Here is a 14,389-nt window from a genome sequence, read left to right as displayed (position 1 = left end):
AAGCTCGATCACACGATAACAGGAGTAAGATGGAAATTGTTCGACGTCAAAATACAAAATACAATTCAATTTATATTTTAAAAACTCGTGATAGCGTTCAGCGGTGTTATTCTGTGAAAACTCACTTTGTATCTCTTTAGTGAAATGTCGAGAACATAGCAACGGTGATACGCTATTTTATTATTTAAGTGTAATAGTTATAACAGTCAATACCCCATATAGTATTTTACATTTTATGATATGATTTGCGGTCAGTTTTCAGTACTGAATAATTACATTTTTAAAGAAATTGAAATAATGACGGTCGCTTCTCAATGTGTTTTTGATTGTGTATTGTTATGTATGTTAAAAAGTTTTTGTATAGTCGAGGTTATTCCGAATCGGTTGATTCTATACTTCTTTATTGACTGATATGAAACTATTTGGACTACTAATAATAATCGAGGTAACTAATACATAATAAAACAATATAATATGAAATATATATTGTGATTACAGATCTGGTTTAATATTGCGTCATATTTAATGTTGTTTAGTGCAATCCATGTCGATTCACAAGTTCATTGAAGCGTTAACTTCATTGCTTCTATGCGATTCGGATATGACAACTGACAATCGCGGACGTGAATGTCAATAATCATTTGACTATGGATGAAGAACGTGGTTAGAAACGAAAAAATCTCCTTTTAAAAAAATACAACAACAACAGCTTGTAAATTCCCACTGCTGGTCCAATGCGGGTTGGTGGAATACACATGTGGCAGAATTTCTATGAAATTCGTTACATGCAGGTTTCCTCATTATGTTTTCCTTCATTGCTGAGCACGGATGAATTATAAAGACATATTAAGCACATGAATCAGCGGTGCTTGCCGGGGTTTGAACCCGCAATCATCGGTTAAGATGCACGCGTTCTAACCACTGGGCCATCTCGACTAAAAATACAGGTCTGTACATATTCCGACAATCAACCATCCTTAACATTGTTGACTTCCGGTTTGAAGATCGAGTGAGGCTATTCCGAAGGCTGTAGCGCGCTGGATAAGTTAATGACTAACATTATTTACAGTGCGAATAGGCGGTGGTCAGCACTTATTAGGTAGACCATTTGCCCGCCTATCTATACATATAATAAAATTGGAGTGTCTCTTTGTAATATTACAATAGCTCTTTTTACTCAATGCATATACATTTGCCAAAATAATATTTTTTTCCAATTTTTGTCTGTGTTTCTTAGCCGGAACAAACAAACAGACAGTTTCTTTGTTCCGGCTAATTTCTAGAATAGCTGGACCGATTTTGACGGGACTTTCACTGGCAGATAACTGATATAATACGGAGTAACTTAGGCTACAATAATTTTTTTGTTAAATTCAAACGCGTACAAGGTCGCGGGCACAGCTAGTTTTAATATGATACTAAAATGTTAAATTCTTACCTAAATTGTAATGCAAGTCAAAGTAATAATTTATGAAATAAGAAATGTCAGGATACATTTTTTCCATATAAGAACAGAAGTTGGAAAGGGAAATAATGAAACAGTGAATGAGACCAAGTTATCAACTTCACAAAGACTCGCTAAGCATAAGGAGAGAGATATTTCATTTTAAAAAACTGCATCATATTATCTTCTGTGAAATAGACTGGTTTTATCATTTTAAAGAACATTTTCAAGTCGAACTTAGTCACTTTGAGTAAACCATTTTATGACCATATTTGCTTTGTAGGTAGAAGTTATTGCCTCATAAAACTTCCCCAATGAGAAGTAGTAAGATTACAATTTGGAGTGTGAATATTCATTTTTCAACAATACGTTATGTTATGTTATAGCCCGTACAGGACAAACGTTTATAAATAATTAAATAAAATATTAGTAAAAAATAGGAAGATATCTTTTAAAATAAAATATATATATTTTGGCTTTCATTTGTGCCAAGAGGGCACAGATTATTTCGCCAATGTCACGTGCGATGGAGAAATGGAGATTGAACGGGTCGAGATTACAAGTAAAATATTATAATATTCATTCGATTTATTCTCCATTTATGTCATTTTAAAATGCGAGTGTTGCCAGTGTATGAAATAGAATTGTCCTTCATAGATACCTTATTGTTATACTTAATTATAAAGTAAAACTTGATATTTAATATTATATCAATGATTACTATCTCTATATAACAAATTAGTATCTGCCATTTTGGATAGTTATTGTCATAATAATATTACTTTTTTAATCTGGCAACATGAGCATTGATCGATACTCGTCATTGTGGAAAATTGACGATCGAATCGAATCGAATTTTGAATTGCGAATCGAGTAAAACATTATTTATAATTCTTATAAAATTATTTAATTCTGATACTCTTACAATGTCTGATGTAAGTATGTTATTTTTTAGAAATCCGTAGATTATGTAATTATTTAATAAATTAAATAACAACACTTCTGCAAACGTCATGCCATAAGGTTGTCATTCATTCATGTGACATTGTGACTCGGACTTCTTACGTGACATTGGCGAAATAATCTGTGCCCATTTGACACAAATAAAAGCCAAAAAATCCAAATTCGGTCTGTCAGCGGTTTTTATTTTATTCAAGTTTTACGACGTGTTTTTTGTATGCTATACTTCAATGACACGGTCATATTTTTCAGTCTTTAATATTCCTGAATGTTGAGCCTAACGTGAAAAACATATACATGACAAAGGAACACTATACATTTACAATATGTTTTTGATGATATCTTTGTATCTCTAATTTAAGCGGAAACTGATCCCTGAAACCTGATCGAATAACTTTTGACACAGATTTTTTTTTTTTTAAAAAAGATGTTTAAAATTTTTGCAGAAATTTTTATTAAAGTAATAATGGAAGGGTTACAAAAACAAATTGTACTTCTTGTGCTAGTATATAATACCCTAAATTTATTTGTGATATACAAAATGAATGTAAATATTTAACATAGAAACCGGAGAAAATCGAGCTCTTGAAGTAAAATGAATTTCAAGAAACAAAGGAAATAAAACACTCCGTAGCCCTATCGGCCACTGGTCCGTTTTAACACATCCGAACACTAACCTACTTCTCCGCTGTAAATTTATTTGTTAGAGAGAAAAGGAGGTTTCAGAAATTTCATTTCGCAGAACCCAAAATTGAATTCCTTTACGACTTGCTCCAATAATCAAATGAATAATCCATTTTCAGTCCTCGCGGGGTGTCCGCGTGAATCAAGGAGAGAAAAAGCCATGAAAAAATTTGTGCTTCGCAACGCTACGTGCTTCGTCGCTAGTCCAAATTGTGTTTTCAATGTATTTTATTTATGATGCTCCATTACAGCAGGTGGGATTGAGTCTAGGAGAATTTATAATGCGCCTTGATGAGTTTTGTCCGTGACTGTACTTTCAACCTGTCATAGCGCTCAACGTCTTTCCTATTTTTTATTTATTATAGTTTATATTTTCATATTTAAAACTAATTACAATCTAAGTTAATATAGAAAAATATTATCAAATGGAATTCTGTTTGTGGTTGCTTTCGCCGAAAGAGGGTTGACTTTAATCATAATAAACAAGATAATTTTGATTTTTAAGATTGAGTGTTTATGACGTCACAGCATAAATCAAGCCTCTTAGACACTTGTGATATTAATTAGGAATCGAAAAAAATATTACAAAACACATCAATCATCTATACACGTAATAATCATTACGATATTATGTGTTAAACACTAACGAATCTTCTGAAAAACACGTAGCCTTAATAGTAAGTTAATTTAAACAATACGTTGAAATGAGAAAATAAATACTTATCTTAATACTTAATTCCGTTAAGTACATTATGCAATCCTTATCTGGATTATTGTAGCTCATTTTTCGTAGTGGTCATAAAAAATAACTGTTCAGGCAATCGGTGGCTGCAGACTTCATTATCATAAGCCCAATTACTTACAGTTACTCGCCTTCTGAATACGGTACTGAGCCGTTGGATGGTAATAATTGGATTCAGTATGCATCCCAAGTCGTATTTCTACCTGAAGTGGGTGAAAATAAAAACCTTCGCTAACAAGATTAATATTTTATTTACATAATATACTTATGTCATCATTTATCTTCTTAATAATGATAGTGTTTTTAATTTAGCAGGATTATGTAATTTGTTTTAGTATTTAGTTATTTTATACGCGAAGCTAGACTATTAGGCTTTGTAGATAGCTCATGGTCGCGATAACGCTGAACGCCTGCCTAAAATGCCTGGTTCTAGTTAAAGCATGAATATAGGTTAATGTCATATAAATGTCGAAAGTATTTAAAGGTAAAGATAAATTATTATGAGCAGTATAAATTATTTTGAGCAGCGGCCATTTTAACTTTGTCATTGATTTTATTTAATCTGTTTTCTCATGAAGTCGTGCCACAAAAAAAAAATCATGTATAAAAATATTTACTTTTAAACAATGATTTATTTCGTGGATTCTTTGGTAAATAGAAATTAAGGTGCCGAGATTGCCCAGTGCACAGGAAACACGTTCATTTTAACCAATGATGGCGGGTTCCAACCCAGGCAAGTCGCAAATCCACCAGAACGCATTGCAAGAGCGTGGTTGAAAAAGCTTCAAAACTTTTCCTCAATTGGAGAGGAATTCTTAACCCAGCAATTGGATATACGTTAATTAATAACTAAATTAAAATAATTAAGGTATTTTCAGTTTAAAAAGAGATACTATTTGGTTCAATAATTACACTGATATTCTAAAAAATGTAAACACTTATAAAGCACATAAGTGAATCTTCTAATACGTTTATCTCACTTGTATACGTTTCATTTTCGTAAAGGTGTTGACGCGAAAAAAACAGCCAGCCTATGAAATCGGCAGGGAAATTTATTCGAGCCTATTTCAGTAGGCTTTCGAGGCACGTCCTCTGAATCGTTTGTGACGGGTCAGGGTAGGACTAAGGGTAGGCCCGCATGCTCTTACGGTTTGTTGCTTTAAACGTAGTCTTTGCCTTTGTGAAATGTTTTTCGATTTATTTACTCGGTACAGTCAAATGATATAGTAGGTTTATTTATTACAATTTGACGTTTAATGAATTTGTAATCTATGACAATTACGATGGATATCTGATATGGCTTATCTAAACTTTTTTAACACTCCCTCATCAACACCGAACATAAAATTTTAACTCAAAATAAGCACATGAAAATTTATATCTGTTTACCTTTATTTAACCAGTAATCTTTGATTGTGATATACGTGCTTTAACCAATAACAATAAAATAATATGACACTAGATGTTTGTCTATATTTGTGTCTAATAAATCCGTCGTTCCTTTTTTTAAACAATTATCACTTTAATGTTACATGAAAAAGGGTACAACTTTCGTTTAAATCATTTTCCAACGTTCTCTTTCGCGTGGTCTTTGTATGTGATGATATAGTGTCTTCGATTATGTAAATGTATATACCTAAGTTATCATTGAAATCTATTTTAAAGCTATTTTTTTCATTTGAAATTCAAAACAATGTATAACTGTTATCATTATTACTGTTTTGTTTTTTACGATTTATCTTTTAAAATATTCCTACAGAATCGAATATATTCTTATATGAAAAGGAGCACGCTTCAGTATTTATTCGATATTAAACTGAAGAGATAAAATAAAATCATTCAACATAAGAATGATAAGCGGTTTCCCCGACCCTTGCCAAATGCGTCATCGTAGTAAAAATGATTTCTGGCCAAGACCACATTATAACCAATAAAAAAAAACAGATTCGAAGTTCTTTCCTGAACAATAATTAGGGTCAGTTACGTAATCGTCTAAATTTAGGGAACCCTCAATGGGATGGAGTAAAGTGACAGATGTAATGGATCCATTGGCTGGTTTCTTTCAAATGATTCTTAATTTAGATGTGAAAGCCAGCAACTGAGAGGGGTTATTAGGTCAACAGCCGTTGCTATTAGTATTAGGCATCGTGTGTATATTTAATTTAAAAAAGGCAGTCGTCATCTGAACAGATATAAAAACTGCCAGAGCGATCTCCGGCAGTTTAAAATATATATGAAAATATTGTCGCTATTTAAATAAAACGAAGCGTCAACCTTAGCTGAAGATTGTTCTTGAAAGCGTTACAGTACAGTACCGAAGTAAATTTAACGCAATAAATTATAGATATAATTCTACATAGTCAAATAATGTTTCAAGAATAAGAAGTACAAACAAAAGCGGAATCAGGTCACCATGACATTGAAGAGATACGTTTCGATAAATATTATGAAGAATAAGAGATGATCTTTACCTACTTAAAATAATCTTTATAATAATATAAACATGATTACTGAATTACCTGTAATTCGTTCAATCGTTAATTTATTTCGTTTACTTTTTTAAGCACACTGTGTCCCAATTAAAACAATTGTTCCAAATCATAAGAAATTTATTTCCGCAGTTAGCTTAGACGTATTTGGTTAGATTTAGTTTAGGATTGATTATCAAAACTTCAAACTTACTCGGGAACAAATATCTGAACAGCAGTAACTGTCGAAAGAAACTCAGCGTTTTTTTATCTCAAATGAAAATTATAACATTTATTGATTATTATATCAATAAACATAAAATCATTTAAATCAGACACACACACACATTTATTTTATGATCTTGACGATTGTATTATTTCAAGGTGTAAAAACATTTAAAATGAAATTCGTAGTGTAATATCTTGAATGCAAACGTAAATACGTGATACAGTAAACGCAGTTATTTCATTGATGATGCTGCAAAAATAAAATCTTTATCTAAATGAAAATATTCTTCAAGTAGGCACATAAAAGCACTTTTGAATCGTCATCTTACAGGGTTTTATTAAACGTAAAGCTATCACGATGAATGAAAATTTGTGTGTGTTTTGAATTTGGTTAATGACAATCTTGCCTATTTTTAACTTAAGTTAAAACAGAAAACTCTTCAATTCCGATACGAAAATGGTCCACTTGATGTTATTTAGTTACCACTATCTAAAGGAATTGGAACTGTAAGCAAATTAACCATTCAACCATCATCAATGCGCCACCAACCTTGGGAGTAAAGATGTTATGTCCACTGTGTATACGCTTACCTTATTTTCGTGTAAGGGCCAGATTGTCGATCAACATCCGGCAATTTAAGCCCCGTTTAGAGGTTTAAAGATTAAACATTAGAAACGGTCACAGGCACGTGGTGCCCTAATAAAACGTCTTGTTTACAAATACTACCTATTTATATCACAAGATAGAAATGAGCGTTCATTGGAGTAGAAGATTTTAAGCCCTTATGGAATTACGTATTTGTATATTTTCTTGTTTATTTCCCTTTCATGAATGCGAACACATTGATTACGACGATAATTATACTTGTTAATTTGATTGTATTTGTTTCAAATAGAAACATCTGTTTATATTAAATGTATTTTCAATACCATTAAATTTTTAATTTAAAATTAATAAAATATTGATAACAATTTACAAACGAATGTATAAAAAACTGACGTACTTATCTTCGAAAATTCAAATTTAACTAAACACTAAACTTTCGAAATAATGACAAGACAATTTTCCCAGCAAGAAGAACTTTATATAAGCCGAGACTAAGTATACCATTCGACACATCCCATTAATGAACCATTTTATTCAAACTTCGTACGGACCACCTCATTCAACTGTGTTTATTTAGTAGTACTGCCAACTCACGTCTTTGATGTTTCGCACGAGACAAAGTCGGCGTTCGTGGCGGCTTGATTTTCACACTTCTATAGCAGTAGACCTCCTCTATCCCCTTCTGCTTCGCCAGTTTGAAACCGGAGAACATTTCACAGCACAACACAAAGAACACAGAACACACACAGATCCATCTTCGTGTTTAGACAGCGCGTGCGCGCGCGTTGACCGCTCTTTCACGATTCCATACGTTGTTTTGTAAGACGGAGTCTGTTATATATAGAACGTCGTCGCTCGCTACGTCCGTTATATTTTTTATTAATAAACAAGTATTAGTGGCAATAAAGTGTCTAATGTTGCACCGTTTTTTGTGTTACAGTTACTCATTTATACGTCGTTGAAACGTTGATAAAGATAAATAAAAATAAAACATTAGAATTGCAAGGACAGCAATCACTTATCTTTCTTCATATTGTTTTATTTAATCGTTATTTTTACTATACAGAACCGCTCAGCGCTATGATATCCTCTTCTTTAGAGGACAAATATTCAACTTTATTCCACCGTAAGAAGTTGAATTGATCTGACATGCAGGTTTACCCTCGACAAATAAACATACAAATTAAGTAAATAAATCCATACGAATATTACAAATGTGAAGGTTACTCTGTCTCTCTGTCTGTCTGTTGTTCTTTCACGACCAAAGTTAAACTCCAAGAAAGGACTTAGGCTATTGCCTGACACGTAAAAATCGACCCCCTTAAATGCGAGCAAAGGCGCGGGCGATAACTAGTTCAATATAACTTGCCCAGTTTTGATTCCGCTATATTCTATAATCAAAAGGTTCTTACTAATGAGTGATCTCATGTTTTATCTCTTTATTATACCTGTTATATATTTATATATAATTATATGTCTGGTCATTATCATTATGATGTTTAAGTAAGGTCCAATGTTCAATGATGTGTTACAAATTTCTTAACAAAATTAGCTTTATCTGAAAATTAGGGACACGTAAAATATTTCAATATGAACAGTCCTGGGCAGACGGCAATAAATTAATACACTGGCGTTACGAGAAAAAATGTTTATTTTGTCGAGTCAATATAAATATTAGGGGTAATAAAACATGATCGACGGTGCTGACGTTTGGGATATTATTTCATCTAACGCGAGAGTATTGTGTTTTTAAAACATGTGTTTGTTTACGATAATACTGTTACCGTTTTATGTGTTACTAGTGATCGCGCGGTTTTCCTCGCCATTTAGAGGTTAATCAATGTTCTTCCTTGGAGCTCAAGATTGGTTCAGTGCTTGAGCCGTAACAGACCAACAAACAAACAAATCACTCAACAACAACAAATAAATAAACAAAAAAATAAATTTACCACTGCTGGGCTATAATCTCATCTACCTTTGAATAGAATGTTTGGATCAAATTCTAGCACGCTGTTCTAATGCGGATTGTGGAATACACATATGGCATCTTTTTTATGAATTTAGACACTTGTAGGTTTCCTCACGATGTTTTTCTTCACCGCCGAGCACGAGATGAATTATAAACACAACTCAAGCAATATTCGTATATTCAGTGGTGCTTGATTGGGTTTGAACCCGCAATCATCGGTTAAGATGCACATGTTCTAACCACTGGGCCATCTCGGTCAAGGTCGACTGTAATATTAGCAAATTTTTTTTATTTATGATATTTCCGTTTTAACCACGATCATACCTGTTTTATAATTTGTCCGACGTTTTAAGTGAGTTGTACCTGTCGTGGTCACTGGCTGACTAAAACAGATGTGATTGCGGTTAAAAAAATAAATGAAATTATTATTATATAAATTGGATAAAAAATATCAGGAAAGTTCAAAGAAAACTGTTCTGTGTATTTTATTCCTTTGGAGTTGTATAATATTTTAGGATAATGTGATATAAAAATAGGATATGGAATTTATACCTCCGTCTATTATTATGAAAATAACACACTTTATTGGAGAAGGTTTTGGAATTATTTGTAAATTTAATCGATACGTTCCAGAAGAAATTTAAATGACACTCAATGCAGATTATCAAAAATCTTCAGAAAAAAAATAGTTTATAATTTCAAAAATCGAATTATATAAAAACTACAGAAAATTAAATGTATGTTTAATGGAAATCAATGAATACAATTTTCACGCTTGAATACTCGAATATTCTAATAATATTGAACATAAGATTTCAGTTTATAGGGAAAGTTAAAAATATCTGTGATATTTTACTTTAAAAAATACTTCACACAAGAAGGTTGTATTGACTTTGCGGAGTCGGGAAGTTGTTCTTACTAACTTAGTTACTTGTTAGTTACCTATTTTAGTTTATCTTTACGGCCCTTGTTTATAGAATGATTTTATCAAAATTTTATGAAAAAATTTTAAACATTGAGAGATACGTCTTCTTAAAATTGTTCTCAGAAAACTAAACGATTACATTCTAATTTAACATCATTCAGTATCACCTTCAGTCCTGTTTATTTCAATGGAAGCAATATGTAAATAATACAGTAATGGATTTGGAAGATTAATTAATAGTACGCTCAATAAAATCTATATAAATTAACTTGTTTTTTAAAATATATATTCCATGGCGTTAGGAAATTCGCCAACATATGGGCTTGATAGTTAGTGGTCACCACTGCACATATACATACATAGACGCTGATGACATTAATTCCCACCCATCCTGGTGACAATGGTCCGATAACTATTATGTATGCATCTGCATGTCAGCCTACGCACTTTGTTAAAAAAACTTTTCAAATATTTAATAACCGTGTGAATGAAAGAGGATAATTATATAATGTTTAGGCTGGATTAGCTTTCAGAAACGAGAAGCAATAAGATACATAGATTTAATGTTTTAGTTTGGACTAGCTTTCAGAACCGAGAAGCAATAAGATAGATCGTTTTCATACATACATATCTAAAAATATTTACAAAGCACTCAAAGGAGAATTTAATTAAATTTTAAATAGTTAACGTCATTTTAGATATAAAGCGACATTACGAGACCAAACAAGAGCAACACAAATTGATTGATGAAGCTTGGTTGGTAAAATTTGCAATATAACATAAATTACAAAAAGGAAGATTTGAGAGGATTTCGAGGCATAATATAACACTTTATCTACTAGGAAAATTATGAAAGATAACCCTTTAATGTTTAGAGAATGGTTTTTTAATTCATTGACATTTCACTTATGAACAATCGCAAAATATTTTACAGTTTAGGATTTACCTACAACAAGGTCACTAATGTTTTAGTGTCTAACTCAAGGGCCTGGATACCTCAAGTTATATATAATACGACGAACATCCCTATTGAAATCAAATTTTCAATAAATTGTCAGTTGCATTCCAACGTTTATAATTTCGCATTTGTAGAAAGTATTGTTCCTGGACTCTCGACAAAAGAAATAGTGGATGGACTGTGTAAAAGAATAGGCTGGAAAGAATGTAACTTGTGAGATGAAATCAGAAAGAGAAGTACGGAAAAAAATGATATGCTGAACGGACCTCAAATAAAATTGACATAATGGCAGGAGGATGATGATTATAGTTTTTGGACTTTCCATGTAAAATTTCGCAATATATGAGAATAATAGAATACTCCCTAAAGTGTCATTATCATAAAATATTATAAATAAATCTAAATATGATTAGTTAACTAATAAGTTAGCACGGCGGATCCTTTCACTCCACAAAGCGTCCATATTCAAAGCTGTAATGGACGGCTGTGAAGGCTGTAATTAAAACCTACCACACGTCCTTTCTGCTCTAAGTAGCAAGGCACTGACTGTAACGAAGGTTTTCGGATAACATATGTACTGAATTTCGAGACGTTAACGACCGCTATATTATTTAATTATATTAATATCTTTAATTACAAATTGCATTGTATATATATATTGCATTATATTGTATTTCAAACTACATAGTCGAGATGGCCCAGTGGTTAGAACGCGTGCATCTTAACCGATGATTGCGGGTTCAAACCCAGGCAAGCACCACTGATTCATGTGCTTAATTTGTCTTTATAATTCATCTCGTGCTCAGCGGTGAAGGAAAACATCGTGAGGAAACCTGCATGTGACAAATTTCATCGAAATTCTGCCACATGTGCATTCCACCAACTCGCATTGGAACAGCGTGGTGGAATATGTTCCAAACCTCAAAGGGAGAGGAGGCCTTTAGCCCAACTGTGGGAATTTACATGCTGTTGTTATTATTATTGTTATTTTATAATATATCTATATATATACATTAGCATATAAAGAAATATAAAGAAATATTGTATTTCAAACTACATAACAGATTATCTATCATGTCATAAGTTACAACCCTAAGGGTTCACATAATTTTTCCATTAAGGAACACGGACTAGAAAAGGGGACATTTGATGATACGCTACTAACCAATCCATCTGAGGCCGTTACACCTGTACTTGTAATTAAACTGGCTCACTCATCCTGAAATAAAGAAATATAAAGTATTGATGACGTGTTACTCATCTATACATGAATGCAGTGAGTGAAGTAAATATTCTATTATAATATTTTATAAAAGTTTAAAAGTTAAGAGACGAGTGAAAACAGAATTGAAAATAATCAACATCTCCAAACGTTTTTGATTATGTTCTGAAAATTTCATGCATGCATCGTCCGCTTATAATTTTTCAACTTTCATTTTAATTTCCAGTTGGAAAATTGTACTGTTAACAATTTCAATTTACTTAATATTTTGAACTTATATTTATCGATGTATAAAAAATGCGTTTTCTGAATTATTTATACATCGTAAAATAAATTCAGAACATAGTATGATATTAATAATGAATATTGTTAACTATTATAATAATTCCGTTTATTAAGACGAGATGTCAAACCCCTTTTAAAGGTTTTTTTTCCGTTTGACTGATAACGGTGACGTTGACGATGAGGGTCGTCACCCTCTAGATTATGAGATAAAACAAAGACATATTATAACGCCTTATAATATTATTTAGTACATTAATTTCAAATTTAAAGTACTGCGCTTTAAAAGAGTTCAGACAATCCAACACGAGTTTATAAGAGATGACTAAAAAAAATATCTTTGCGACCGTTAAGGCTACAAGATTTAAGCTTTTGAACTAACTTATACAGTGACGCAATACTAAAAAGGGCAGATGTCACACAACTAGTCACATAAATCTGCTAAATATTTTTCTTATATATCCTAGAGATACCATATCTACTTATGACTTTTTAACTTTGTATTGAAACATTCCATTTTCAAATCAGGGATTTAGAATTAATAATAAATTTAAATCAAATAGGTATCATGATTTTAGAGATTAAACTATCATTGTAAAAGCCTAACTAATATTCCTATTTCTACAAACTAAGCCAAGCCTTTGTTAAACTAGAACAAAAGCCAAAGGGATCCGGATCAAACCTGCGAATTAAGCTTATTAGCCGTTCTGAATACCATAATGTTAGCGAGGTCTAAAATTGAACCGTTAAATCACTTACGTCACTTTAATACAGTACATAACGAAGAAAAATATAAAACGCTGTACGAAATTTAATAATATTTTTAACATCGAAACGCCGCATGTGTTTGAATGCCGTATGTTTCCTAATCAGCGTTACCTGCCCGGTATAATGTCGGTACGACCGTCGACTCGGCTTCATGTTACGAGTAATGAACGCTTTTATTGCTAGCATTGTAAAGCGTCAAGAATGCTCCAGTAAGTGTAAGTACTGAGGTGAAATGTGCCTGAAATAAATGGTCAAAATAAAACGGAATGGTTAAAGAAAATGTACCCTGTATAGAGCATTGTAAAGGAGGAATATTTACACATTTCCTAATGGGATAAGTTTTATTTTGATGTCATGTCATAATGATATTGTTTTGTCACTGAAACGACTGCTTATTATATTGTTGATTATCTTTATTTTTATATTATCAAGTCTAAGTCATATGCAACTACATTTTTTTAAAAGAATTAAAATTATAAATCTTATATAAAAAATAGACCATATACATATGCATATGTAAATGTATTTTTTTAAATGACAGCGTATAATATTAATGTTATAAGATTATAAGATGTTACGATACTGTGTTCTTATTTTAAAAATGTCAATGTAATATTCAATACCTCTAATTAACAAAAAAAAAACTGTTCTAAATTTGAAAATAGTTTGACGGTAAGAGCGTATAAAGAGGTAACAGGTAACAGTTTATGTGCACACGTGGTATTCCACGTGTGCACATAAACCTCCTGTTCACTTACATAGGCTATGTAACAAAGTCGGAGGAAGAACAGGTGTGAAACCCGCGAGGTATCTGTATATACGCTTGTACATGGATAATTTATCAACGGCTAAATTTAATAACGCTTATTCTCTTGATCTGCGATTCCAACCTGTGACGTCAGATTATGAAACAAAGCGATAAATACGAATACATGTAACCTTTACTGCGAAACGACGCGCCCTTTTGTTGATATGTTGAAAGTCTCTTTAATTATTAATAATTTGTCATTAAAATGTTCGGAAGCACCATCTAAGTTTGTTTTATAATCTGAACCCGTGACGTCATGATTTTACTACCCTCACTAGCAACGAGAAACTTAAACTTACAATATACCTAATAAGTAAATGTACA

At 32.0% G+C, this 14,389-nt stretch overlaps 1 protein-coding gene across 3 annotated transcripts in view; it reads right to left on the bottom strand.

Moving 5' to 3' along the window:
• The window catches only part of LOC124530530 (glutamate receptor-interacting protein 1), a 345,789-nt gene that overhangs the window by 50,608 nt on the left and 280,792 nt on the right, over positions 1-14,389 (bottom strand). The window contains exon 1 of one of the 3 annotated variants that reach the window (XM_047104721.1): positions 7,728-7,924. The exons of the other annotated variants lie outside the window; for them this stretch is intronic. Coding sequence (XP_046960677.1) covers positions 7,728-7,845 — 118 coding nt within the window. The 5' untranslated portion in view covers positions 7,846-7,924. Of the gene's footprint in view, positions 1-7,727; positions 7,925-14,389 lie in introns of those variants that run through there. 3 annotated transcript variants of the gene reach the window in all.

This window comes from Vanessa cardui, chromosome 6 (genome assembly GCF_905220365.1).
Source record: "Vanessa cardui chromosome 6, ilVanCard2.1, whole genome shotgun sequence".
Classification (NCBI taxonomy): Eukaryota; Metazoa; Arthropoda; class Insecta; order Lepidoptera; family Nymphalidae; genus Vanessa; species Vanessa cardui.
Note: the sequence above shows the minus strand (reverse complement) of the source record. Positions and strands in the feature narration are given on the sequence as shown.